Below are 26,418 nucleotides of genomic sequence, written 5' to 3' on the forward strand. Positions count from 1 at the left end.
GGAGAGGGAAATAAAACATCCCATTTCTTTGAAACACTTACGAAAGATGCACACAGAAAGGTTGGATGACTTTTTCTTGGAGGAGGATGTTGTTCCCTTTCCCCGGGATGCTTTGTCAAGGCTTCCATCCCTCTTCAGCCTCTTTCTGCTAACAACGCTTTTTTGGAATATATTGTGTAATTGCAAGTGCTATAGGACTTCTGTGCCTAGCCACTTCCCACAAAGTTCCATTTCTCATGGCCTAATGCCTGGTGGGGTACCCTGGGGGCTGGAGTGAACCCCCCTTCCTAGCCCAAGGCACGAGACAGCCCAGACGGACCGTGTGTGCCGCAGGCTGAAGCGCAGACCTTGTCCCTTTCACCTTCTTTAGCTGTCCTTATTCACTATTCACAGATCTAGAGGCTCTCCCTAATTTTCCTCTTCTCTTCCACTTCCCCGGCTGCTCTTTTCGGCTTCTCCCTGCGGCTTCCCTGCCCGTGCTCCTGCCACGCAGCCCTCAGCGTGCCCGGGCAGCACCGATCCGTTGGAGCCGTTTTTCCCACACCAGGAGTCTCCAGCGCGGCCGTGCCCCGTTTTCAGCTGCTCTCCGCCCCGTCAGCACCCTCTCCCGAGGCACATCCCCCCTGCTCCCAACACCTCCGGCGCGCAGCACCCGCTGCCGCCCCTCACGACAAGTCACCCGGCGCGGGAGGGTGAGACCACCCCCCGCCCCGAGGCTCCGCCGTCCCTGCTGCCCGCTGGGGCGGTGCCGCGGCCCCGGCGGGCGGAGCGGGGCGGGCCGGGGGCGGGCCAGGGGCGGCCGCGGGGCTTTAGGGCCGGCGGGAGGCGGTGCCCCGTCTCCGCGGTGGTGCCGGCGGGAGGCGGCGTCGTCGTGCGCGGCTGCCCGGCCATGGAGGACGTGTGGGTGGCGGTGGCGGCGCGGGTGGGCGCCGTGTGGCTGGCGCTGGTGCTCGGGCTCATCGTGCTGCCCTCGGCGCTGGGCGTCTCGCTGGGCATCTCCGAGGCCTACATGTGGGTGCTGGTGAAGACGCTGGAGGTAGGCGGGGGGGGGGGCGGGCGGCTCCGGGCGGGTGTCCCCGGTGGGGTGTCCCCCTCGGGGGCTGGGCCTCGCTCCCCTTCCCGGCGCCGGTTTTATCCCCCGTGCCCCGGCGGGGCCGGCGGGGTGGGCTGGCCGGGCAAGGCTCCCTCCGGCCGCGGGGCGCGGGCTGGTGTGCGGGTCCCCGGCAGCGCTGCGGGGCTGGGGAGCCCCGGGGTGCGTCTGTGCCTTCGCCTCGGCTGTAGAGGAGAGGGGCTGGGCCGCCTCCTGCCTGGCATCACCCGTGCCCGTTTACGGTTTTACACGTAAAGCCCTTGGGCAAAACTCGAAATCTTTATTGATTTATTTGGTGGCTGCGGAGGCTCTGGCGTGTGCTCCTTGAACCCGCGAGAGGAGAGCGAAATAAAACCTTGTTACCTAAGGCTGTACCATGGCCTGGGCGCGGCTGTCACTGCTCGGGGACAGCTGTTCCCCCACCTGAGACAAATGATGCCGGGTCACGCTCTGGGACGGGTGTAAATGTCTGGCAGCACGCCCGGTGCCTGCGACGGCGGGTGCCAGGAGTGCTGATGCTCACAGATGCGGACTCCCGTCCAAGCTGAGCATATCCAGCCCCTCAGTTGCCATCTTTCCCTGAATTCTCTAGGGTAGCCAGCTTCTCGCTTTCTGCATGGGGCATATTTAGTATGTGTGTGAAAGTGCTTGCTCTGAAGCTCTTGGTGGTGGGGAGGAACAGTGTTTTAAAATTGCTGGCGAAAATGATCAGATTTAAATCTTTATGATGCTTTTCCCAAGGAGGAGGGGCACCCAAACCAACGAAGGGGGAAAAGTGAAATGAATCACAGCATAGTCAGTGCTGTGTATACATCAGTATGTGACCGTGAAAAGTAGGGTTTGTATCATCTTTGAAGTTTTCAGATGAACTTTCATGTACTTTAGTGCATTCAAGTTCCTTGGTGCTTAGCTAAAAAAAAACAACCCGCACTTATTTAAATAGTATCTTTTAAATGCCTCAAGTGAAAATGTTTTAAGGCTTTTGGGTGAGAATGAATCTACTCCAAATACTATCTGGGGCTTTGAATGGTAGGATGATAACTGTTAAGGGCAGAAGATGCAGTTGTTACTGGAAAAAAGTTTTTGGATAGCAGAAGGTGAGGGGGTGAAGGTCACACTTGCCTGAGGGAGCAATCCAGATGTCCTAGTGAGATAGTATTATTTGGATGACTTGCCTTCACCTGTGATTAACCACAATGTGCATTCTTTCTTCTTAGATCACTAATCATTATTTTTTAGTGTCATCAAATGTTGTGACAAGGGGTGACTCAAAATGTTTTGGACAGAAGTACGGAGAAGTATCTGACAACATGGGCAAAATTATGAAGTATCTGACAGCATGTCGACAGTGGTTAATTGCAAGAGCCTAAGGGAGGAAATAATGACTTATCTTGAGAGTTGCCATTACTTTTGTGTAAAATACTTTTAGGAATTACATACCAGTCAGTATATTAAAAATTATATTAATATGAATTTATATTGAACATAAATATTACATAAAATACTATATCTATAAAAGAAAAGCCAGTGAAAAACTGTGAAGTGTTCTGAGAAGAAGAGTCAGCTAAGGTGAACTTCCTGCAGGAGAGTGAAGAAACTCAATCCACCTAGGTAGTCCATTTACCTCTATTTGACCTTGCTTTGCCTGTGAATTCTTTGTACTCAGAATACCTGCATGGAGAGAATCTCTGAAAGGAAGTGGTTTGTTGTGAATGACTCCTGTTCCTTGGCTCACAGGTCTGCCTTGGTTAGAAGCCTGACAGAGACAAGCTGATTGTCTGCCAGCCATTCCAAGCAGCACCTGCAAGAGCACCTGACAAGATACGTGTTGTTGCCCCTGACTTTTCCCTGCCAAAATCATGTTAAGGGTGGAAAGTGCTAAATACACAGCTGCTACCTGGGAGTCTGAAACTGCCTGGGGTTTTGAATCAAGTGTACAGGTTTTCTTCTGAGAGGAGTTTCCTGGCTATGTGGAGTCAGAGGATGCTGCAGTCTCTGATAGGCTGAGGCCTTTTTCACAACAATGGTTAACATAATAGCTGCCTTAAGCTTCCTCTTCAGCTTCCAGCCCTGGATCTCCCAGGCAGTCTCCCTTGTCTCTTTGCCAGGAGGAGGATGGGCCCTTGGGTCTGCAGAGTGTTCAGTCGGGATGATGAGATGATGATGCTGCTGCCACCTTTGTTGTCTCTTTGATGGGCTGGATCACAGGAACTGCAGAAAGTGGTGGCTGTTTGTGCATCCCAGCTGAATACCAAGTTGCTCTTTGGTTTTGCCTGCTTATATCCCACATGTTGGCATGTGGGAGGACACACGTTGGCATGTAGCAGGCACAGTGGGAGGACAGTGACTGTGGTTTGTTTCCTCCATGGCATCTGTTGTCAGGTAAAAAAAACGTGCTTTTTTAAAGCTAATCTGCTGTGAGGGTCCAAGTCTGTCCATAGTCCAGAGACTAAACAGATGGTAAATCTACAGTTGACTGTGGTGCATGTGCTGGTCCACTGTCATGTCAGATGAAATGGCATATGAGTCTGGTGTTCTTCAGTTGTTATGCAGGCTGTGGTAAGGAGCAAGTTGAGGTTAGCAGAACACTTGTGCTTGGATTTTTTCCTGCCAACAAGAAAAGAAATCTGTTTCTGCTTGTTTCAGGAGGGCAGAAGCCTGTTCCCAGTGCTGTAAGCATGGTCCAGGAAAAGGGATGGGAAAGCTCCTTTTAGGAACAAAGTGTTTTTGTACTTTGACCATCTGACATTTCTGACAAGGGACATCAGTTGGTACACAATAGCTTTTTCTCCATACTGAGCTGCCTCAGCAAGACGCATGCTTCTAAGCAGAATGCAGTATGTACAGATGAGGATGTGCTTCTGTTGGCTTGCATTTGACCCCTAAGTACTGCACCAGGGATTACCAGCTTTGTATGGAGAATATAAGTAGATTTTTTTCCTATGTGATAAGGGGAAAAAGAGTAGAAAATTGTGACCAGTTGTGCTAATACCAGAGGAATGAAGTACAGCAGGCAGACCACTTGCTATTAGAAAGCCTGCATTCCCCCAATCACATGGGTATTCCTTAAAGTACATTAACTTGCTTCTGAATTGCCTTACCAAACTCAGCAGACTTCTAGGAAACTGCTCATTTCTGCCTGTGGCTTCCTTTTCAGTGTTAATAGAAGCATGGTTTTAAAAAGCATCTCCAGCAGCTGTTCACCCCTACGAGGAGCTAGTCTAGGCTAGTCACCTGCTGTGCCGATGCTTGTGAAATCACTTGCTGCAGAAATCTTTCCTACTGCTAGAACACTGGGGACTGCCTCTTGCAATCATCACAGCATGCTGCATTTCTCCCTGTTCAGTTTTCAACATCATCAGAAAGCGTCCATTTTTAAACTTAGCGCATCTTCACCTCTCTGTCTCATTTTTCCTCTGTCTCAATCTGTTGCCTCTTTTATGAGCTCTAATATGGTTGGGGCTGGTGAAGCCTTTCAGAGAGTCAGTTGTCTTTCCTTAAGGCCCATAGAGCAGCCATTGCCACAGAGCAATCTGTTTCTCTATTTTCATCAGTTTGTAGAAGATCTGGAGGACTTGTTTAGACCGTGTGTCCATATATTTGGCAGTAGCAATGAGCCCCCTGCCCCCCAGTAATGATCTTTGCTTGACAGACTGCAGTTCAATTTGTTAAAACTAATTCCAGTACTTTGGTGTTTTTTCATTCTGCTGTTTTGTTTGTTTCTTTGTGGGGCTTTTTTGGTGTGTGTGCCTAGCTACCTAACACAGTAGGGTTGCTGTCAGCAACACTTTGTACAAATTGTTCTGCTTGATCTATCTAGTGGGAATATGTTTCTTGTCTTTTTTAAAGACAAGAAACGTGGTGCATGATACTTGTGAAATATTAAGAAACAAGAAGGCCTGAGGGAAGTGAAATTATTGGGTCACATTTGTGTCAGGAAACAAACAACCTGGCTATTAACTAACATCAGATTATTGTCTATTTTTGGACTAATGGTTTGTTGCTGACTGCAAGCCCTTTGAAGGCACTGCCCTGCTCCCCAGTCTCTTGAGGCTCCTTGTGGGGCTTGCAGTTAACAGAGAGAGCACTTCTTGTGTGGTTGGCTTTGCCTTCTGTAATGCACAACAGATGCTTGCAGTCATAGGTGTTTTCCACGTCCTGTAACTGATCCATCGAGGTTTAATAGCGGCCCCTTTTAACAGAAGCAATTTCTGATAACTTATTATGCTGCCCTGCAGGGAATGTGCTTTTGCTGGACAAGAATGTAACTTTACTTGGTACGTAGGAGGTTTAAGCCCAAGTTACTTGTGTTACAGGTGACCTTGGCAATATGAATGGACCTAAACTTGAGAAAAATATACCTGTGGGGGGAAAAAAGGACTTTTCAGTGCCTGTGGTCAAACTAGAGATCGTGACTGTGCAGGGTAGGTGGGATGGACTGTAATGTATGTCCAGGCTGCAGCTTCTTAGGTTAGACATTTGGAAGAAGCTCTTTACAGAGTGAGTGATTGGGCTTTGGAATGGGCTGCCCAGGAACATGGTGGAGTCACTGGCCCTGGGGGTATTGAAGAAGAGACTGAATGTGGCACTTAATAGACAAGGTGGTGTTAGGTCAGAGGTGATCTCAGAGGTCTTTTCCAACCTAGTTGATTCTGTGATTCTTCCCATAAGTCACTGTCAGGGTTGCATATGGTGCTGGGTGTAAGGGTGGGGAAGGGAAAAGGAGAAGATGTAAGCTAATAAATAGATGAATCATTGTGGGTTTTGACTGTTTCTTCTGTAACTCACTGGCCTCTGAAGCAAGCTTTGCTGACTAATGTCATTGCACGGTGTCAGTGAAGGCCTCTGTCTCTGTAATTGCTATCCTTCAAGGACTGCTGGGCAGAGGAGAATCTGAGGGTTCTGAAGTGAGAGAGTGGCTCTGAAAGCTGCCAGCTCAGATGGTAATGAGGAGCATGTCTTGGAGACATGCCTGATGTGAATGACGCATCCTTGTTTACAGAGCTTGGAACTGGCTTTTGGAATAGTATTTTAGCAAATTTGCTGCAGAATCATGAAGTGAATTCCTGGCCCGTATTAACCTAGACCCCAGTCCTTTGAAGGCCTTTCTGTATGTTTACCACAGATTTAAAAATCAAGGCTCCTTGCACATAAGTTTGGCAGAGCTGGGGGTTATCCTCTGCTGTGGTTGCATCACTAATTAATGCAGCATCTTCCAGGTCAACAACACTGATCTGAAACTGCTCTCAATTTCACAGCATGTGAACATTGGGATTCCTGATACTGTTGGTAAGCAAATGCTGTTAAAAAAATAACAACAACTGTATTCAAAGCTTGCCTTAAAGTAAGAGTTTGTGAAGCTGGCATAAAAGAAGCTACTTGGCATTTTTGTTGCTGATGCCCTTAGTGTTTTTCTGTAAAGCTGGACTCCTGGTCTTTGGATACCTGTCTACCATGAAGTACCTGCTATACAGGTCATTGTGCAGAACAATTTGGAAAGGTCCTTGGGGGGGACAGATGTCCATCAGGATGAGAAGATTCATGGGAGATCAAGAGGACCTTTTGCCCTCACTCGGAATTGATTGCTCCTCTTGATGGTGCTGGTGCCCTTTCCTCACACAAAACAACCCAGTAATTGGCATGCAGATTTTGCTGTGTTAAACAAGGCAGCATTGTGTGGGAGGTGCTATGAAACCTTTCTGTTGTTATTGAGGTTTGGAGAGACTCCAAGGAGTAGTACCCACCTGAACTAGCATATAAATTTTTGGCTCTTATCTGGCAGTGCCTTTAAACAGAAGAACACCAGTAGTCTAACTTCACATGACTACAGATTTCAGTCATCCCTCTTCTTCTGAATAATGGTCAAACTTTGCTATTAAGCCAGAGATGATGTAAAGGTGGTAAATGAGGTGAAAGGCTAAGCTCCATCTGTTAGGGAAACAGGGGAAATCTCTGAAGTGTTCCTAGTAACTTGACTTTTGATCCTAGCAAAATATCTCTAGATGTGCTTTCATGAAACAGTATGTCAAGCTTGTCTTTGAAGGTAGTTGTCTATTTGGCAACTGTCTTATCTGGAGTTAGGAAGGGTTTTTCACATCTCCTGTAAATGCTGTGTGATTTTTGGTTCTGAAGTCTGACTGTATCTTTCTCTAAGTACTGCATAAGTCCTGTATGTGTGGCAATTGCTCAGTGATGTATATGTTAAATTGATTTTGTTATTGTTGGTTCTTTTTTTTAAGGTGTTGATAAATTAAAGGCCTTTCCTAGGAGGATGAGGAGGGAGGCCTTTTTAGGGAAAAGTTGGTGTTTTCCTTGCCTAGTGAAGTGTGATATCTTCAGATTCTGCCTTGTGTGATTAGAACATCCAAACTACTTTGTTGTGAGCAGTTGGAATACTAAAATTTCAAAATCAGACTTGTGGTGATGTTTGTAGTTATGTGATCATGCTGCTTTCTAACTACAGTTGTAGCTTTGTGGGCAGCCCCAGCTGCAAAACTGTTTTTAATCTACTCAGGAGCCTGGTGTTTTATACTCATTCCAAAAAGCATCTTCAAGAATCCCTACTAAAAACTTAGGTCTGCACCAAGTATTTGAAACTACCTGCTCAGCGCCAGCTCACAAGCTGGGAGAAGCCACCTAGATTTGTGTCAATATTACTGATAGATCCAGAAGACCTGCCAGTCTGCTTTTTGCTCATTTCCTGAGTGGAATGGAGGCTATGGCTTGTAATTGTTTCACGCTTTTTGATCTCTAATACACAAACACAGTATTTTCCCCTCTGTAGGATGGATCAGCTCACATGGTGATCACTCTTTGTAGCATAAAGTTGTCCTCTAGCATAGGAACCAGCTGAAACAGCGATGGATGGTACATATCCCTAGTTTGCAGGAAGGAAGGGAAATTACTCACACTGCTGCATGTGGTGTCTCTTTTGTTTTTCAACCTGGATATAAACAAGCTTTTCACTTGATCAAAGTTCAGATTTTGGCTTTGATGATAGTGCCGTTATTTCAGGTGCCTGAGAATAAGTGGAAGAATTAGACGGTAAGTTAAAGTTAAGTAAAAATGTCTTGCTGCTTGGTTGCTGGAACATGAATATTTTCTAGAAATATGATGGATTGAGGGAAGAAGAAAGCTGACAGAGAGGACTTAAAGCTTGTTTGCTGTAGCATCTGGTAGATGTGGATCCTTGAATGCCCAAAGGCTCCTGGCAAAGAGGGGGAGTTGGTCTCATCCTTGCATGTTTTATTAAGTGTACTTAAATCACGTGGGAGACCTGGCAGGGAACATAAAACTGCCTCAGCTATTGACTAGTGGAGCACAAGTCAGCTGTTCCCTGGAACGCTCTGCTCAACCTTTGTACAAGATGCCACGCTGGTGTCAAGCCTGGGGCAGTGCTCCCAACTCCTGGGAAAACATGGGTAGAGGGCAAAGGGAGCTATCTGCTCTAGTCTCTCTCTGCCACTGTTCCCTCCTTCCCCCCACCAGAGTGGGCTGCTGTACCTTTCTGGAGGTAGATGAACCTGTGGAGATAAGACTTAGGAAGAAGGAATGTACTTTTCTCAGTAGGGTTGATAAACATATATGTGCAGTAGAAACAGACTTGAGTTACATGACCCTGCAGTTTCTGTCTGCTTTGGGAAGAGTCCGCTGCCTCCTTTGCATAGCAGAATGACAAAGGATACTGCAGTACAGTAGGATGTTACAAGCTTTTGAGCATTACAAAAGTGTGTCTCAATAACCTGTGTCCTTTTTGACAGTGTCTAGCATGAACCCATAACTGCAGGGTTTCTGTAGCAAAAGCTTTGTGGGGAGACTGTTGCATGCTCTTTCTAAACACCAAGCAGAAAATGTTCTTCCAGGTTTTGATTACCCCTTTGAGTGAATTTGAAAGATGAAAAAATATTTTTTCTGCTAGTGTGTTTGGCTGAGACCATTAGCCAAGTATGCTCTTTCTCTTCTATGTGATAAGTGATTTACCTGTTTGTGGAGATTTTAATTCATTGAATTCAGTGGTTCAAACTTGGTCAGAGAATGACTGTGTGTGCTGGTCTTCCTGTACCCCCAAACCTATTTCATAGAAGAAATGTATAAATGACAGTATTGTGAATAGTTTCTTCACTGAACAGTATTTTAATTTGGTATCTCCCAGAACTTTTATGGCCATAACACTACTGAGGATATTGTGTAGCCAGAAAGTACTGAGTTCCTGGAAGAGCTATTGCCTTAGGAGCAGCAGAACTGAAAAAAACAAATTACTATATTGGTTGGGTAGGTTGTGATTCAGCAAGACTTGATACATGAAGCAGTACAGGCTTGTACTGGGAAGCTGTGTGGTGGAGATAATGCCATGAGTCAGGATGCTGACCTTCCAAAAGGGAACTGCATCTCCAAATGCCCCACGGCTTGGTTAGAGCGGAGAGGTGGAAAATGCGTGGTTTATCTTTGGTCTGGGTCCTTCCTGTGCAGACCAGTGAGCATCATCGGTATGCTGTTAAAAAAGTATGCTGCTTAAGTTGTTAAGGTTTGAACAGGTAATACCCTGATCTTCTCCTATGAGCTCATTTCTCCCAGATCCCCTGTCTGTCTTGAATATGCCTATTATATTCCTAGAAATAGTATGAAGTCCTGTGGAGGAGGAATTAATGTGTATAGTGGGGAGCCACAGAGTCAGCCCTTATTGGCTGAGCTTTCCATCCCTTAGCAAAGCTGCCATGTAGGGAAAGGAAGGATCCAGCCAAGAAGGGCTACTCTGACGTCACAGGCTTTGGGGTGGAAAAGGGGGTGTAATTGTTAACTCAGTAAAAATGAAGCTGAGATAGCAGGGTGTAATAAAAGCACTCTATGGAACTGAGTCAGATGAAGGTCAAGAAAGTCTTTTGCCCTGAGAACAGGTTAAACTGGCTCCAGCCTCACCGGGACTGGAAATGAGAGGAAATCTTCTAATTCTGATGTGGTTCTGCCAGGGGGTTTTGCAGGAAGCAGGGCAACTGGGAATCTTTGACACTCATTGGAGAGCAGAGCTTACTTTATCACCTATTGCAATCTCATTCTCTCAGCCCAGCACTGGAAAAGAGCAGGTTAATCCCAGTGAGGTGGCAGCCCCTCCCAGGGGCAGGAGAAGGGGCTCTCTGCAGCTGTATGAATAGAGCTGGGGATTTGGCCTGTTCCTCTGCTGCTCAGAGCTCTAAAATGAGAACTGAGAGAGTTGGGGCTGTTCAGCCTGGAGAACAGGTGGCTCTGGGGAGACCTTATGGCATCTTCCAGTGTGTAAAGGGGGCTTACAAGAAGATTGGAGAGGAACTTTCCACATGGGCACGCAGTGATAGAACAAGGGGGGATGACCTTAAGCTGAAAGAGGGTATGTTTAGATTAGTTATGAGGAAGAAAATCTTTACTGTGAGGGTAGTGAGGCCATGGCACAGGTTACCCAGAAAAGTTGTGGATGCCCAGTCCCTGGAGGTGTTCAAGGCCAGGCTGGATGGGGCTCTGAGCAACCTAGTCTAGTGGAAGGTGTCCCTGCCCATGGCAGTGGACTTTGAATTAGATGAAGATCCTTTCCAAACCAAACCACTATGGTTCTTTGAAAATGCCAAGAAATGAGCTGTTGCAGAGTCAAGTGGAATTTTTGGTTAGTTCAGCTTGGAAAAATCTTGGGTGCAGTCCTTTTTTGTACTGAGACTGCATTTAAATGAAGCTTCCTGTGACTGCAAATGCTGTCTTGGTTTTTAGTGGAATTAGCTGTGTGCGGGCCTTAGTTTGACTTAACCCAGTTAGGACTTTCTTTTGCTTCAGTATGGTGAAACTACTCTGGCTGAGTTGTGATGTGTCTGTCAGCTCTGTGAACATTCTGTGCTGTATGCTCAAGGGGTGTTGTCTAGCTCAACTCCTGGAGCTTCCCATGCAGCCTGGATTTGCTGGCTGGTGTGCAAGTAGCAAGGCTGACAGAGGCCTTTCAGGCTCTTGGTGGCTGTGTCTGAACTGGAACTAAAGCTCTGAGGTGGCTCTCTGAAGACTGACAAGTACAATTGGGAAGTACTGACTAGCAAAGAGTGTGTGTGGGAGGGTTGGTTCTGGTGTTTTTTGTTTGTTTGCTTTTTTATTTCTTTGTTTGTTTCTTCATAGAAACTGTGTATGGGTTTGGGTTTGTGAACACATCTGAGGAAGATGGGTGATGATGACCTGATGTAGATATTCTTTGAAAATCACAGCCTGTCTTTGATTAACTGTTGCTTTTTTTTTTTTAGGTGACTTTTCTTCCTTGAGTGAATACAGCATTTGTGAAATTAATGTTTTCTTTCTGTTTGACAGTGGGCCACTATACGGATAGAAAAAGGTGCCAAAAAGCCACAGCCACAGATGCCAAAGACTCCTACTGCTAATGGTGAGAGCCTGGGGTAAAGTCAAATTGATAAGACTGATGTTCTAAAATCAGAGTAGAGTCCTTTGCAAATGAATTAGTTAGATGTGTGCATGAGAGAACTGGAAAAGAGATGGGGTGGGTACATGCTGACTGTTGTGGTTTCACCCCAGCCAGCCTCCAAGCCCAAAGCAGCCTCTCGCTCACTCCCCCTCCAGTGGGACTGGGGAGAGAACCAGAAGGGTAAGAGGTAGAGCACTTGTGGGTTGAGATAAAGGCAGTTTAATAGGGAAAGCAAAAGCTCCACATACAAGCAAAGCAAAACAAAGAATTAATTCGCTGTTTCCCACAGGCAGGCAGGTGTTCAGATACTTCCAGGAGAGAAGGGCCCTATGGCGCTTAACAGGTACTTGGGAAGACAAACGCCATCACTGCAAATGTCCCTTCTTTCCTCTTTTTTCCTTCCACTTTATATACTGAGCATGATGCCATATGGTATGGAATATCCTTTTGATCAGTTGGGGTCACCTGTCCCAGCTTTGTCTCTTCCCAACCTTCCGTGCACCTCCAACATCTTCAGCAGTGTAACAGTACGAAAAGCAAAGGCCTTGGCTCTGTGTAAGCCCTGCTCAGCAATAACAAAAACATCTCTGTATTATCATCACTGTGTTCAGCACAAATCCAAAATGCAGCCCCGTACCAGCCACCATGAAGAAAATTAACTCTACCCCAGCTAAAACCAGCACTCTGATACATCTAATTGTTTTACAGTGCTGCTGTTCCTGCAGGATGAAATGCTTTTTTTACCGGCTTGTACTGAATGGTTGACAAACAGGGGATGAGGAAATGAAGTGTATGAAATAACATCGTTTAACAAAACAAAGTAAAGCGTAAGATGGAGACCATCCTCAAACTTGATGGAAGTTTTCAATTTTAAATATAAGGTTGATTTTTATCTTGAAATCTCTTTAAGTCACTTTCTGCAGGGTTGCTGGCCAGCTATCTCAGTCCTAACAGCATCAGAGTACACTGAAAATATTCTCTGAGGAGATCTGGATGTTTATTGGACAGTACTTTTCTTTTCCCAGCTCAGTGCTTTCCTGTTGTAGGGCTGCCAGATTCAAGTGTGTGGTGTTATACTCATTCCCCTTTTTCAGTCTGCTTCTATTGGGCTTTTGCCCCCTGGAGTTTATATCAGTGTTTGTCAGACTTCTTACACTCCTTGTCTGTAGAAAGACAGCTGAAAAATTGCTTCATAATTCTTCCTTTAGCCTAATTTTGAAATTGTTTTTTTTACTATGTCTTAACCCATAGTCTCTGAGTTGTAGTAGGTCAGTTGGTAGGCTGTAGTAGGTCAGAGTTGGCTGTAAGACTTTGGAGCTGTGAGAGCAGTCTGAGTTTGCCTAGGAAACAGAAGGCTCAAAAGGCATTGTAGTCTGCAGTTGGTTTCCTCCTGGTTCCTGAATGCCTCAGTATTGCTAATCATTTGCTTGGTTTTGACAGCCTTTGGCAGCGTTTTCTATGTACTCCCTCATTAGGCAGCACAGCTGGAAACAGGCCCAGCTTGCCAGTTAGTAGACGAGTCAGTTGTTACCTGATTCTAGGAATTAGCTCATGCAAACACGAGGCAGTAATGGGGACTGAATTGCTGAACTGGTTGTGTGTGTTTCATCTGCAGAGGAGTATCTTTATCAATACTGTAAACACTGGTATCTTACGATCTGCAGGCCAGGCATGAAACAGGCTTCTATGGTAGGAGATGCAAGTGTCAGCACCTGTAAAAATAAACTGGAGATACTGCCCAGCAGCTCTTAAAACAGCTTAAAACTTGTCTTATTTAATTACTGACTTTAAAGTGGCTGAGAAAAAGTACATCCTGTATCATTCACCAGTGTCCTGACAGTTGTGGGGTATTTCTGAGGGATGGCAGGGGAAGGCAAGGTCCTTCCAAATAATGTCAGTGCCCTGTTATGTGCTTCACAGGCTGTCAATGATGCAGCAAGATACCTGTTTTCTTCTTGTAAGGCTGATAGTGCCCCATCATGCCATGGGTCAGTGAAAGGGCAAGAGATCTGGCTGTGCTGCTTTAGCTGTGCAGTAGGAGATTTTGTCTTCCTAGACATCTGGTCATTCTCACATGTAATTATTTCTTCTCTAGAAAAGAAAAGGGAGAGGTCCCAGTTAGTAGATATATCAATGAGCTATCTTTCCAAAAAACTCCAAATAGCTGGTTGTCTTGTGCATGACTGAGGGGTGTATAGTGTTAATATGTGCCGTGGTTCAGACTAAATTGAGTGTACTCCACTGCCTGGAGCAGCATCATTGATAGTAAAAATGGTCTGAGATAATTCATACAGATGATTGCATGGGGGCTGTGTTCAGGTGGTCTTATGTATGGGGATACACAATTGCAGTGGTGGCCTGAAGCACCACTTTTTAATGTCCTTTTTATATCTGAAATAAAAGATTAAAACCTTTCCCCACTGTAGATGGCTCTTTCTGCAGGAAGCTAGTCTTAACTGTTACTTATTGAGAAGGTGTGGGAAACAGGGGAGATATGAAGCCTGCTGTGCCAAGCTGTGCTCTGTGTATTGCTCTTGGGAGTATTTCAAGTGTAGGAATAACTGACTTGTAATTAGGAGACTGGATTCCTGTATGTGGATGAAAGTGCTGGAGGGTCAGGGCAAGTGTAGGTCTATGCATTATATAAGTTGGCATCCCCTGAAGTGACAAAACATGAGCAGGCAGAGAGGCCCAATTGCATTACACAATACTTACTAAGGGAGGAGAAATTCCTGCTGATAATGTGTTACAGAGTAGTTGATAAAACAGGGTAAAGGTAAATGTTTGTGTGTACACATGTGCATGTTAAGTCATGAAAGGGAGTGTGTATCACCTTTTCCATCTTTCCTGACCATCCAGTCATCACTAAGAGTTGGGTCAGGATAGGAGGGAGCATTGCAGATGCATTTGCCAAGGGCAAGTTTTCCTGTTTGCAGGCAGAGCAAAAATGGTCTTCCCAAACACCTTAAAATTGTGTCTGTGAATAAAAAAAAAAGACAAAAAGATGAGTGAGCACAACTGAGGAGACACCACCTTCCTCTGCAGTACCAAACCCAGTGTATTTCACATCTCTTGGCAGAAATGACAGCCACTGCCCCTGCACTGGTGCTGTGATAAGGAATAGTCCAGGGAGAAATGTAGTTGCTTTAGGCAGTTACCTGGTGCTGTCACCTAGGGTGCCTCTGTGTTAGAGGGCAGCATATTTGTGCTGGAGCCAATGGTAGCTCTTGGCTGAGCAGGTAGCTGGAGGCTTGATGTCTGTCTCATTGCAGCTGAATAACCAGCTCTCAGCTCTGTGTGGGTGTTGGCTGTGTTGTCTTCAAGCTGGTGGGTTTAAAAAAGACAAAAATGCTATTAAGTCAGTTTTGAAAATTACATCCAATAAAAGAAAAGTTTAAGCATGTTAGTTAGTAGCATCTACTCACTATGTAGTATATACTTACTGTGTAAGTAGACAGTGTCAAATTTGAGCCTGGTATAATCAGGTGACCTAGAGTATGTGAGCTTGAAGGCTTGGGGCTTGTGCAGCAACGCTGAGTAAATCTGCTGCTATGGCTTTTTGTTTGGTTGAGAGTGATGTTGGCTGTTCTCCTGCATAGTGCTGTCTTTGGCAAACTCAACTCTGCCCATGGCCAAGGATTAAAGGCCATTAAATGTTCCTTCTGATTACAAGACAGCTAAGTACATGACCAGAGCAGCATGTGTTACCATTCTGTTCATAATACCTTTGTGTGCTGCTGAGATCCTGGCTTGGAGTAGCTTGTCCCAGGGCTGGTCCATGGGGGCATCATGTGACAAGGACAGTGCAGGCTGATGAGGCAAGACAGTACAGCCGTGCTCTTTCAACTTGCCAGCAGATAACCTTGAACCCTGGGCTGGTTTCAGCCAAGAAGTTGTAGCTGGGTGAGCCAGATGCTTAACAGGTGCTGAACCAGAGTCTGGATAAGGAGGAAGTGTTCCTAGTTCTGGCATCTGGAGAGAAGAGTGATACTTGTGTGATGGGTGCTGGAGAGTTCCCCTGGTTTCTTGCCTACGACCTGTCTCCAGCAGTGTGGAGCAGACAGGTTGGACTGATATGCCTACAGTCCTGGATGTTTCAAAGTTTAGAGGTTTAAGGGACTGACTGTGAGAAAAATTGAACCACAAACTAGAGCTCTGATTTGGGTTTAAAATACAACACAAGTGTAGTTTATTCTGGTGAATGTTTGATGTGATGCATGCTTGTATAATTTAGATCCTGAAGGGCATGTGATGTGCCATTTTGGTGTGCCATATTAATGATTTATATTTGTAGGCTTGTGATAGGATGATGCGGTGAGGTGGTGTGATGGAATTGGAAGACATGGCTGCCAGGTTCAAAGCTGAAGGTGTTAATAGGTTTTGTTTCAGTGTGACATCTCTTAGATGATGTTCTTTAGCATTGTCCTCAGTAATTAGTGGGCCTTGCATCTTGGAGCTTCCTGTGTTATCCCCTATGAATGCTACAGTGCAATACGAAGATTTTCCATATCACTTGTCATTTAAATGTTGTGTGTGATTTCACAGCAAATATATGTTCAGAGTTTTTCTGCTGGCAAGACTTCATTGGGATGCAGATTTCCTACAAAAAACACTTTATACAATGTGGAAAGTTCTTAGTAGCTCGAAGAAGTTGGTGCTACGTCCCTTCCCTTTTTTATCTTGACACGGAAGCACAAGGATTATGCAATTTGTCAGAGGATGTCTGACAGAGTGGCAACCTGAACTTGGACCTCTGTAATCCAAGTTGAGTGTCTCAGGGGATGGTTGTTCTGGTGAACTGTTACTCTAAATTTCTTCAGTCATCAGTTTCTGGAGCCAGACTTGCTTACCAGAAAGCAGTTACTTGATCTTTTTATTTAGCTTACACAATTTGTCCTTGCCTTTAAAAGCTCTAGTGAGAAATTGGAGGTTATCAGACCATAAGTATAAAAAGTGAAAAGAGGGGAGGAGAAGAGGGAATACTTCCTATTGCTACTGCAGTTCTGAACTGTCCAGGTTTCTCGTCTTTTGCCGGGCATTACGTGGTCAGAGTTCAACTGAAACACAACTGAAGTAAATTATAGTAAGGCACCTCTAGGCATGACTTTGTTTGATGTGTTTCTTTGTTTGATTTTTAACTAAATTAAAAAAATTGTGGGGTTACTTACAGGAAAGACTTGTGCTGTGAAGGGAGGAAGGTGCATTTGGTTCAAAGCTGGTCCATGCACAGTGTTGTGGTCTGGGGCTTTGACAAGTAACAGCAGAACACATTTCAGCTGAATGTGACTGAGGGACACCACAATATAAGATGGGCTTAGGGAACAGGAAAGCCTCCATTGAGAAGAATAAATGCCTACAAATATACAGAGCACAGAAGGGAATGTAAAGGACAAGGTCTCACCTGGTTTCATCTGAAAGCATAAAATGGTCTTGGATAAAGTTGCAGAGTTGAGAGCATGTTAGATGGTGGGAAAGGGTTAGTCTTCTTGCTTCATGTTCAGTAGGCAACAGAATTTGATGTATTTTCTGCTCAAGGAGTAGATGTGAGGAAGGGGAACTGGAACTGGCCTACTGAAGAGTATGCTGTGTTCAACTACCCAGCTGATCTTGCTGTCATAGGAGGGGCTCTGAAAGTCAGTTTATCTCCTTGGGTAATGCAGAGTGACAAGTGATTTGGAGAATGACTGTTAATTCACAGAATTATTTCCTCATGTGGTTACCATTTCCTTCCCAAGGTATCATTGAAAGAGATGAAACGTCTATGGAGGAAGAAATTGCACATATGGATGAATTGAATTTCGAATTCTCTGACGTTTTCTACTTCTGCAGAAAAGGGTTTGGGGCTATTGTGGATGATGCAGTCACCCAGAGGTTTTCCTCAGAAGAGCTGCTCTCTTGGAATCTCCTGACGAGGACTAATGTCAACTTCCATTACATCAGCCTGAGGCTGACTATTGTGTGGGTCATTGGGGTTGTAGTGCGGTACTGCTTCCTGCTGCCCCTACGGTAAGCTCGTGGGTGCTGATGGATTTTGGCAGCCTGGGAATGCATAAATTTGTGTTTTCTTGGTAAATGTCGTCTCAGCTTCTTTTAGTCTAAAGGCAGCATTGGCAGATACAGAAGATTAACCTGCTTAAGGACTCCTTTTAATGGTTAAGTCACCATTCAGATTACTTTTATCTTGCCATTCACTGTGGAGAGTAGATTAGGGCTAAGTGATCATCTTTCCCATGAATTCTTCCCCACAGTCATGTGTATTGGCAGTATAAGTGTAAGGTGGGTGAGCTGTAAAGCTCCCTTACACTGTATCTGAATCTGCTGCCTTTGCTAGACCATGATTTTGAGCAACAGGTCAGGGGATTGCTGAGTTAGTGAACTGTAGAAGTCGGGTATCTGAGGAATAATTGAATTTCTGCAATCCCTTTCTATTTTGTAGCGAGAAAGTGTTGTTACAATGAATAAAATACTTATTTTTATTTAATGTCTGTGTTGTGTGTAGCATTACCCTTGCTGCCATTGGGATTTCGTCAATGATTGTGGGAACAACATTGGTAGGCCAGCTGCCAAACAGCAGGTAGGTACTGCGTGTAAAGGATGAACTTGCCAAGTTTCATCAGTGCAAACAGCTGAAGATGGGGAGCAGACAGATTTTACAAACAGACTACTGATAGTCCACTTGAACCACAAATTTGTGACCTTGCTTTTAGTGGCATTTTGATTTTTGGGCTGAGGTTGCCAGGCTTGGCACTGAGATATCTAAAGGGCTCCTCACGCTCTCAGGAGAGACTCAAAGGGAGTGTTGTAGCGGAGGTAATGGTGTTGGGATGAAAAACATCCAGTAAGGAGATTACAGCCTTGCCTAGATAAGTGACACCAAGAGTATGACATATCTTGGCTGAACTGCAATAGCAAGTGAGTGGTAGAACTGGGAATATCCCTCTGTGCTCCAGAACGCCAAGAAAATTTCAGTCCTGAGTTGTGTTGAGTAGGCTGGAGAATATTGTATGTGTGTCTAGCTGCTTTCCAGGATGCTCCAAATATCTGTGATTTCTTTCAGTGTGAAAAACTACCTGAGTGAATTGGTCCACCTCACGTGCTCCCGCATCCTCGTCAGAGCTCTGTCTGGTACCATCCATTATCATAACAAGTGAGTGACAATAGCAAAAGTGTGTGTATACTTCTGTGTGTGTGAGCATCCCATTTGAAACGGGGGCTGCTCTTTTTTTACCTGCAAGTTAATGTCACACTAGATGCTGAGTCACCTGGCAGCTTTATGGAACTGTTGTGTGTGTAATGTGATGCTTAGTGCACTAGTAGTCTAACCAAAAAATATGTACTTGCAGGGAAAACAGACCTAAGAAAGGAGGAATTTGTGTTGCCAACCACACATCACCGATAGATGCAATCATTCTGACAAATGATGGATGCTATGCAATGGTATGAGCAGATCCATTATGACCACAGCAGAGGGAGAGGAGGGACCATGAGAGGGAAAGATTGTGGGGGATTGGTTGTGGACTTCAGTATTAAACTTTCATGGTTTAGAGATATCTACTTGAGCACTAGTGTTGAAGTTGGTCTACAATTTACATGCTGGTGAAGTTGTCCTGGCAGTGTCAGTGCTAAGGTCTTCATCTGGTGAACTACTTGGGATGCACTTCCCTGTGTGCACCTAGCTCCTCTCAAGTGAATGCAGTGTAACAGTTTTGTGGTTGCTGCTTGATCCTGGTTTGCAGTCTCCAGTGCATTTGGTTTTTTTTTTTTTAAGAGGGATGGAGAAGAGGAGGTTCTGCTTTTCAAGTGTCTTAGATGCTGATGTGCCTTGCTGGGCTTGCAGGTTGGCCAGGTTCATGGTGGGCTGATGGGAGTCATCCAGCGAGCCACGGTCAAGGCCTGTCCTCACGTCTGGTTTGAACGCTCCGAGATCAAGGATCGCCATCTAGTGACGAAAAGGTGAGGCGTGGAATGGTGTGTCTGCTACCTCCCTGTGCCCGACTCCCTGGAGAGTCACTGGACAATCAAAGACCCAGACGAGGGGTTTTTGGAGTGAGTTCCAGGGGTGGTATGCAGGAAACTGGATCACTCAGAATGACCTGAATAAGCTTGTTTGTGTGGGCTTTGGTGCAGTAGACTGGTCAAAATGTCAGGTGTCAAGGTCACCAACGAAGGCTTGAAAAGTTTGTACAGGGTAACATGGATGAGCCCAAAAGTTCTGGTAAGGTCTGAATAGTGGACTATCACAAAACATCTCAGTTGGGTAGCCATCAGCATAATAACTAATGTCTGGTGAATTCAGATATACATTTTAAAAGGATGGGAAGCTATTTAAATTTTGATATTTTCTGTTGAAGAGAAATACTGATCATAAAACGGGCTTTCTGTGATACAAACTCTCAATTTCATTTGAAATTGTGAGCCACTGGAAATACCAAGCTTCACTTGTTTGGGTGGGGGCAGAATGTGTCTAGTTATAAGAATGAGCTGCTTACAAAAAGTGGTTTTCTGCAGAATGTCACCAAAGGCATACCTGTGGACACAGTAGTACAGGGATAGAAATTCTTCCTAATTTTTAAAGAACTTTTAGGTTAATTTTGGCAGGTTAACTTCTTTGCCACCTCTTATTTACCTCTGCACAGCAGGACAGCTTTGCCAAGTTATCCAAGTGTTATTCAAATAGTGTGAGCTGTAGGCATTTAGGAATCCACTTTTTATGAAATCTGCTGTTAAGTAAGCAGAACCTGGATGGACCACTGCACAATTTTTTGTTTTTTCTTATGTGGGTAATTTCTTGAAGGTTGAGTTGATCAGAGTTAGTTGGACTGACTTAATGGCATACATTTGTTGGCTTTCCTGACAGTCATTAATAAAATAATATAGAGGAAGGAAAACAGGATGTTGCCTCAGTGTAATGCACCACGGGCCTAAGGGGTGGCTTGCACAAAGCTTCAGTGTTCTTATAAACAGAAAAGCAAGTACAAATTAGTGTCTAGTAAAAGCCTTTGCTTTCAAACAAATACATAATATGTAAAGATATTTTTAATGCACCTGCCTGGGGAGAGAAGACTGGAAAGGAACTGTCTTTTAAGCTTTCCTTCTGCTTTTACAGACTCAGGGAACATGTGGCAGATAAAAGCAAGCTTCCAATTTTAATTTTTCCAGAAGGTAAGAAGCTGAACTGCTTATCTCCATTCAGAGTAGATGTCATCCCTGTTCTCTTTCCATGGCTTCTGCTGCTCAGTTGTATCTTCACCCTTACCATAAACTTGGTTAAGGCATTCCTATTTTTCATCATTCATATGGAGACAACAACTTGGAGACAACACAATACTGTCTCTGGCTGTTGGTTCTCCTGGCAGAAGCTCTAGGCAGAAGAATGGGAAGATTGTTTATTTTGCCCTGTGAATATCAGTTCACTGTCCTATAGATTTAAATTCAGCATTTTGTCTCACATGCATTTGGGCTTTATTCAGGGAGTCAGTCACAAGACAAAGGATAAAAGTAAGGAGGGGAGGGATGCTTAAGTTATACTCCCTGAGCAGCAAATGCAGACCTTTATGGGCAGGACCTGTATGTTGATACAGTGTTGCTACTGAAATGTGGTAGGCTGTATGGAACAATGACTTTATCTTCTGGACAGGCACCTGCATAAACAATACATCTGTGATGATGTTCAAGAAGGGGAGCTTTGAAATAGGAGGGACGATCTATCCTGTTGCAATCAAAGTAAGTGGAAAAAACTGGCTGCTGAATTTCAGAGTTTGAGAGGTCTGTTTTTGTCTGGGTGGCAGAAAGCTGTCTCAGTACAGCTGCTGTTGAAGGCACAGTAGCTCTGGCAATTGGCTGTGTGCTGTGGATAACTCCTGGAGTAAAAGTGGCTAAAATGAAAGTGAAGTCCCTTGGCCTATGGAACCTGGCTGGTAGTCCCTGATGGGATCAGCTTCTTCCTCCAGAAAGCTGAAAGGAAGGGAGATCCAGCTAGTCCCTCCCGGTGCTGAAGGGAAGAGAAGCATGCTGCTCACAGCAGACTTAACTGTTTTGGCTGTTCAGGCAAATGAGTGACGTCTGCTGCTGGTTCTGTCATGTAATCACAGATCCAGGAGGCTGTGATGGACTGTGGGGAAGGGGTTTTATGATTTGTTTTTTGTGATCCTTTGCAGTATGATCCTCAGTTTGGAGATGCATTCTGGAACAGCAGCAAATACAACATCGTGAGCTACTTGCTGCGAATAATGACAAGCTGGGCCATTGTTTGCAACGTGTGGTACTTGCCACCAATGGTTAGAGAGGTAATCTAACATCTGGCTGACTAATTGCTATTTAAGAACTTGACTGTGTCTGCAAAGGCCTTTTTACTCTTTTTCCCCAAAACCTCTACCTACCCCATGCCCCCATATCAGAGTTTTGTATTGGATTTTTGTCAGTGTTGACTGATGCATGACTGGACTTAGTTTTTCCTGTTGCAGCTTGGTACCATCACAATAGTGTCAGTATTGCATCCTGCTGGAGCAAAATTTTCTCCTAGTTTCAACACTTTAGGGGAAAAATGAATTAAATTATTACCACAAGGGGACATCAGATCGTGATGTTGGCATGATAAGGGACAAATCATTTGGCAGTGAGCTAATTTGATGAGGCAGCAGATAAAAATGTTATTAAATCCTGTTTCAATTCACTTCTCTCTGCTTTGATTATGTTGAATTTATGACCCTTGAAGGAGGATGAAGATGCTGTTCACTTTGCCAACAGAGTGAGGTCAGCCATTGCTCGCCAAGGAGGACTGACTGAACTTCCCTGGTGAGTAATGCCATCCTTGTTAGACTTCATGGACTTTCTGTTAGTTTGATTGAGAGGTGCCTCCTCCCTTAGCTTTGTGACAGATAGCATTCGACATCACTTTATTACACTCTGGAGAAAGCAAAGGAGTAAATCCACGTGCACATATGTGAAAGTAAAAATAAAGATGCACAAAGTTTTTGGAGTGTGTAACATGGAATGATTTTCACCTGAAGGCTTGATGCTTTTGAAGCAGCCCATTCACAGTTATTCCTCATGTTGAGACTTCTGCTGTGATTAAGCAGCAGAAGTGAAGTTAGTTGTCAAGCCTAAACAAAAAATGGGGCTTGAGGCTTTCTGCTCTGACTTTCTCATGTCCTACTTCAGTAAGTGGCAGTACAATGCCTACATTTCCTATAAAACAAACTTGAGAGCAAGATTTTGATGAAAAGAGTGGGCAAATAGATTCAACTGTGAGGCCCAGCTGGCCCTCTGAATGAGGTAAGGCAAGAGACAACTATGGTGTTGCACAAGATTGACTTCCCCTACAGGCTAGGGAAGCAGCATCCCTGATTGCCAAAGATTTCTATTGTAGGTACAGCCTGTTACCAACATGAGTAGGCTGCTTTAGTGAGCTAGACTCAAAATTTGGACTTCATACAAATTGTGGCTTAAGGTAAAGGTTTTAATAAACATGCTTAAACTTGGATGTTATAGTTTTAAAGAAAATCCTTTAATAATAGTACTTGAAATTTAGACTCTACAGTTAATGTAATGCGTAGTTTGATAACAATAGTCATAACAGTCCAGATGAGTTACTTTTCCCTCTTGCTCTATTTCAGGGATGGAGGTCTGAAACGAGCGAAAGTCAAAGATACTTTCAGAGAAGAACAGCAGAAAAACTACAGCAGGATGCTAGTGAGAAATGGATCCATAGGAAGCCTGTCTGCAGGAACAGAGTCAGACTGAATGGTGGTTCTTGAAAGTTAACTTTGCACAACCAGCCTTAGCAGGAGTAATGTTTTTTAATTTAAAAAAAAAAGGACAAAAAATAGAGCAAGACAACAATAAAACCCTTCATGACGTGTATGCATATTCTCTGTATGGCTGGTGCAGAGCCTGCCAAGGATAGTGCCTCTGTATTCCTCCTTATTCACTCTTCTCACTCTCCTACCCCTCCCCATCTTTATGTGATGATGCACTGCAGCTCCTGGTATTCCTGAGTTGAATGCCAGCAGAGTTAAGAGACACAAGGAAAATAGCACCCCAGTTTTTCTGAGTTTGTAAGGATGAAGGGAAATACACTGAACAGATGCTGTCAGGAAAACTGGTTGTGAAGATACCTCTTGCTTATGGTACACTGAAGGTTTAAACATAACAAAATGTTGTCTTTTTTTTTTCCCCCGTGGCTCACTGAGTTTTTGTTGTAGGTTTTTTAAATAACATGTTTTAGGATATTGTCAGAACTGTAAGATTCACTCTTGGGTTAGCTTGCACCTGGATGTGCAAGGAGGGAATGGAAGCAAGGGCTGCAGAGACCCTAAAGGATGGGAAAGGAGCTGCCCTGCCAAAAGCACAGTTCATGGCCCATGAGGAATTTGGTGGCCTTACAACGTGGTATCATCTTTACTGAGAACTGCTACTTGAGGGAAGATAAGGGGCAAGTCCTCAATCTCCCTGCCCACTGCTGTTGTTGAAATTGCTTTCTTGAGCTCTGAAACTGTAAAGGTAAGAGACAGGAAACAGCTGGATAATGAATTTTTATGAAGTGGATTTTCAGGAGTACCCTTCTGCAAAAATTGCTGCTGGTGGCTTAAAGTTCTCAAGAGAACCACTCCAAAAACACATTTGGTGTTTTCTGGGCTAGCAATAGCTACCACAACTATAAACATAGACTCCATAAGTCACCTATGATACAAGATGTGGCATGTCCAAATATGCAACATATTGCTGTCTGAATGTAATGAAAAATAAATTCTATATTTCTAATGGGTCTGTGTGGAATTTATACTGTTCTCTAAGTGTATGTAATTAAAACAGTTATACTTCCTGAGAACTTAACATTAGAGTCATGGAAACTTCAGTCACTGACATAAAGGACCAGTTGTAGTTGATCTCTACCTGATTTCTAACCTGACTTTTTTTTTCCTATTTTCCCTCTCCTTGGACTCTATGGCTTGGTGTTTATCCTTTCTTTTCGAAGCAGGAGTGACTCCTCACACAGACTGAACTTGAAATTACAACATGAAGCCCTAACAGGGAGACTCAGTTAATGAATATATAATTAACTGGAAAACTATTAGCTTCTAAATTTAAGAGTTCATTTTTAAGTGACTTTTTCCTGTGGCAAAGAGAATTTAAATGTAATGCTGGAAAAATATGTTGCTGTTCTACAAATCAGAATTTAAAAATGTTAGAACGTAGTTTCCAAAAAAAGGGTTTCCTGATCTGCTTTTCATTATCTCTCAGTTCATGCACTTGCACAAGGACAAATATATTTATTCATTGAATATTATATGGACACGCAGCATATCTGTGTCTTGGAAATCTGCTTGTGAAGCCTGTTTGTGACCTTGGGAGAAAACCCTGGGGAAGGGGTTTTCAGAGAAGTGTTTTCAGATGTAGCATGGCAGGCCTTTAAGAAGGAAGTTTGTTTGTATTAAAAGGGTTGGAGTGGTAAGACAAGTGAGACCCAGCAAAAGTCTTTTGCTTGATGTGAACCTAGCTCAACTGTGAACTGAGTTGTGTTATTACTGTTAAGATGAACTGGTCCTGCAAGCTTTGGGCTAATGAATGTGTTTGTCATAATTTATGGATATAGCTGTGAGCTTGAGCTTTTCTGGATTGCACTCAAAATAGGAAGCTTTGTAAGGACAACTTACCTTCTTAAAAACATGCCTGCATGTGCACCTGTGCATACACATGTAAAATGCAGTTTAGGTGACACATTTAAAAATCTATTATGTATAAATATTGATGTGTGTATATATTTTAAATATTTCTTTTAAGGTATAGATTGTGATATATTTCTCTGTAGGTGGAACAAGAACTGTTTTGATGAAGGTTTAAATGTGTGATTCCTAAGAGAACCTTCACGGTCAGTTTTATGGGCCCTCTGCTCTATTCCTGCTTTTGGAGTTGATCATCAGTAACTGAACTGCAGTGGTTTTAGGAAATCTTGACTGTGCTCACTGGGGTGCTCTGTTAGGTGCACATGTTTACAGCAACAGGATTGTGAGCTTTGGGAAAAGTGCCGAAGACTGCAGTTTGCTTCTCACTTAGGGCAAAACTGAATTTTAAGGCAAAAAGTCCAGCTAAGTGGAAGGATGATAAGGTAGTACAGTGTCACTGTAATGAAATGTTGTCTGACAAGCCAAATGGAGTTCTGTGATTAATTACAAATAGCCTCCACTGAACTAATTTTTAACAAAGTCTGACTTATTTTTTAGAGAATTTGTCAAGGAAATGTGTAGATGAGCTGTATGAGTGGCACTGGCCATGGGGAAAGGCATCATGCAGTCAGTTCTTAATTGCTAAATGAGTGGAGAAGATGGAGGTGAATGAATAAGCTGAGCAGGTTTCTTGAACCTTTACATCTTTACTAAGCAAGACCTTTTGTGTGTTCTTTGACTCTTGATAGGTGTTTGGTGTTGTATCCCTAGACTTCTCATGTAGCTCTGAAAAAGTGTTCAGGGAGGCTGTGTAGGCAGTGGCGACTACTAATAGATGATTCTGGACCATATCCCAGATTTGTTACAGACATGAGATCCACATTCCTTGGGTGGTTTTATTAACTTTGGAGAAGTATTTTTATAGGGCAGTGATGTATACCACAATGACTAATAGGAGGCCAGTGCATAGAAGTTGTGACTTGACTCAGTGCCAGCTAGGCCGCTCTCTGCTGCCTTTGGAAAGCTTTTTGTACGTGTTTTTCCTTTTCCCCTTGACAGATCTGGGAAATGTTGCAGCTGTTTTGAGTGGGATCAGTAAAGACAGCTCAAGAAATCCAGTCGTTGAACTTGAAGTCTTAGTTTCTAGTGCTGGGCACATAGAGCATTGATTCTTATTCTAGGACCTAGTACATATTTTTGTTTAGATTTAGAGAAAGAGTTTAGAGAAGGGTTGGCCTCTT

At 44.1% G+C, this 26,418-nt stretch overlaps 1 protein-coding gene across 2 annotated transcripts; it reads left to right on the top strand.

The window, feature by feature from the left end:
- The first annotated feature begins 500 nt into the window (after positions 1-500).
- On the top strand, positions 501-24,277 carry LOC116786147 (glycerol-3-phosphate acyltransferase 3). Of its 2 annotated transcripts, XM_032686508.1 has the most exons (13): positions 501-1,036; positions 11,402-11,474; positions 11,803-11,856; positions 17,249-17,519; positions 18,013-18,087; positions 18,571-18,660; positions 18,857-18,950; positions 19,351-19,466; positions 20,620-20,675; positions 21,151-21,236; positions 21,671-21,799; positions 22,228-22,307; positions 23,129-24,277. In XM_032686508.1, the coding sequence occupies exons 1-13, from the start codon at positions 890-892 to the stop codon at positions 23,253-23,255; spliced, it is 1,398 nt and encodes a 465-aa protein (XP_032542399.1). In that variant the 5' UTR covers positions 501-889; the 3' UTR covers positions 23,256-24,277. The 2 variants fall into 2 exon arrangements, with proteins under 2 accessions (XP_032542399.1, XP_032542400.1); XM_032686509.1 differs by lacking the exon at positions 11,803-11,856 and having other exon boundaries at positions 778-1,036.
- The last annotated feature ends 2,141 nt before the right edge of the window (positions 24,278-26,418 follow it).

Source organism: Chiroxiphia lanceolata, chromosome 4 (assembly GCF_009829145.1).
Source record: "Chiroxiphia lanceolata isolate bChiLan1 chromosome 4, bChiLan1.pri, whole genome shotgun sequence".
Taxonomy (NCBI): Eukaryota; Metazoa; Chordata; class Aves; order Passeriformes; family Pipridae; genus Chiroxiphia; species Chiroxiphia lanceolata.

Coding starts and splice junctions, on each gene's coding strand:
- LOC116786147 (XM_032686508.1), top strand. CDS start 890: ATGGAGGACGTGTGGGTGGCGGTGGCGGCGCGGGTGGGCGCCGTGTGG. Junction 18,088..18,570: donor GGCCAGCTGCCAAACAGCAG/GTAGGTACTGCG, acceptor GATTTCTTTCAG/TGTGAAAAACTACCTGAGTG. Junction 20,676..21,150: donor AATTTTAATTTTTCCAGAAG/GTAAGAAGCTGA, acceptor TCTTCTGGACAG/GCACCTGCATAAACAATACA.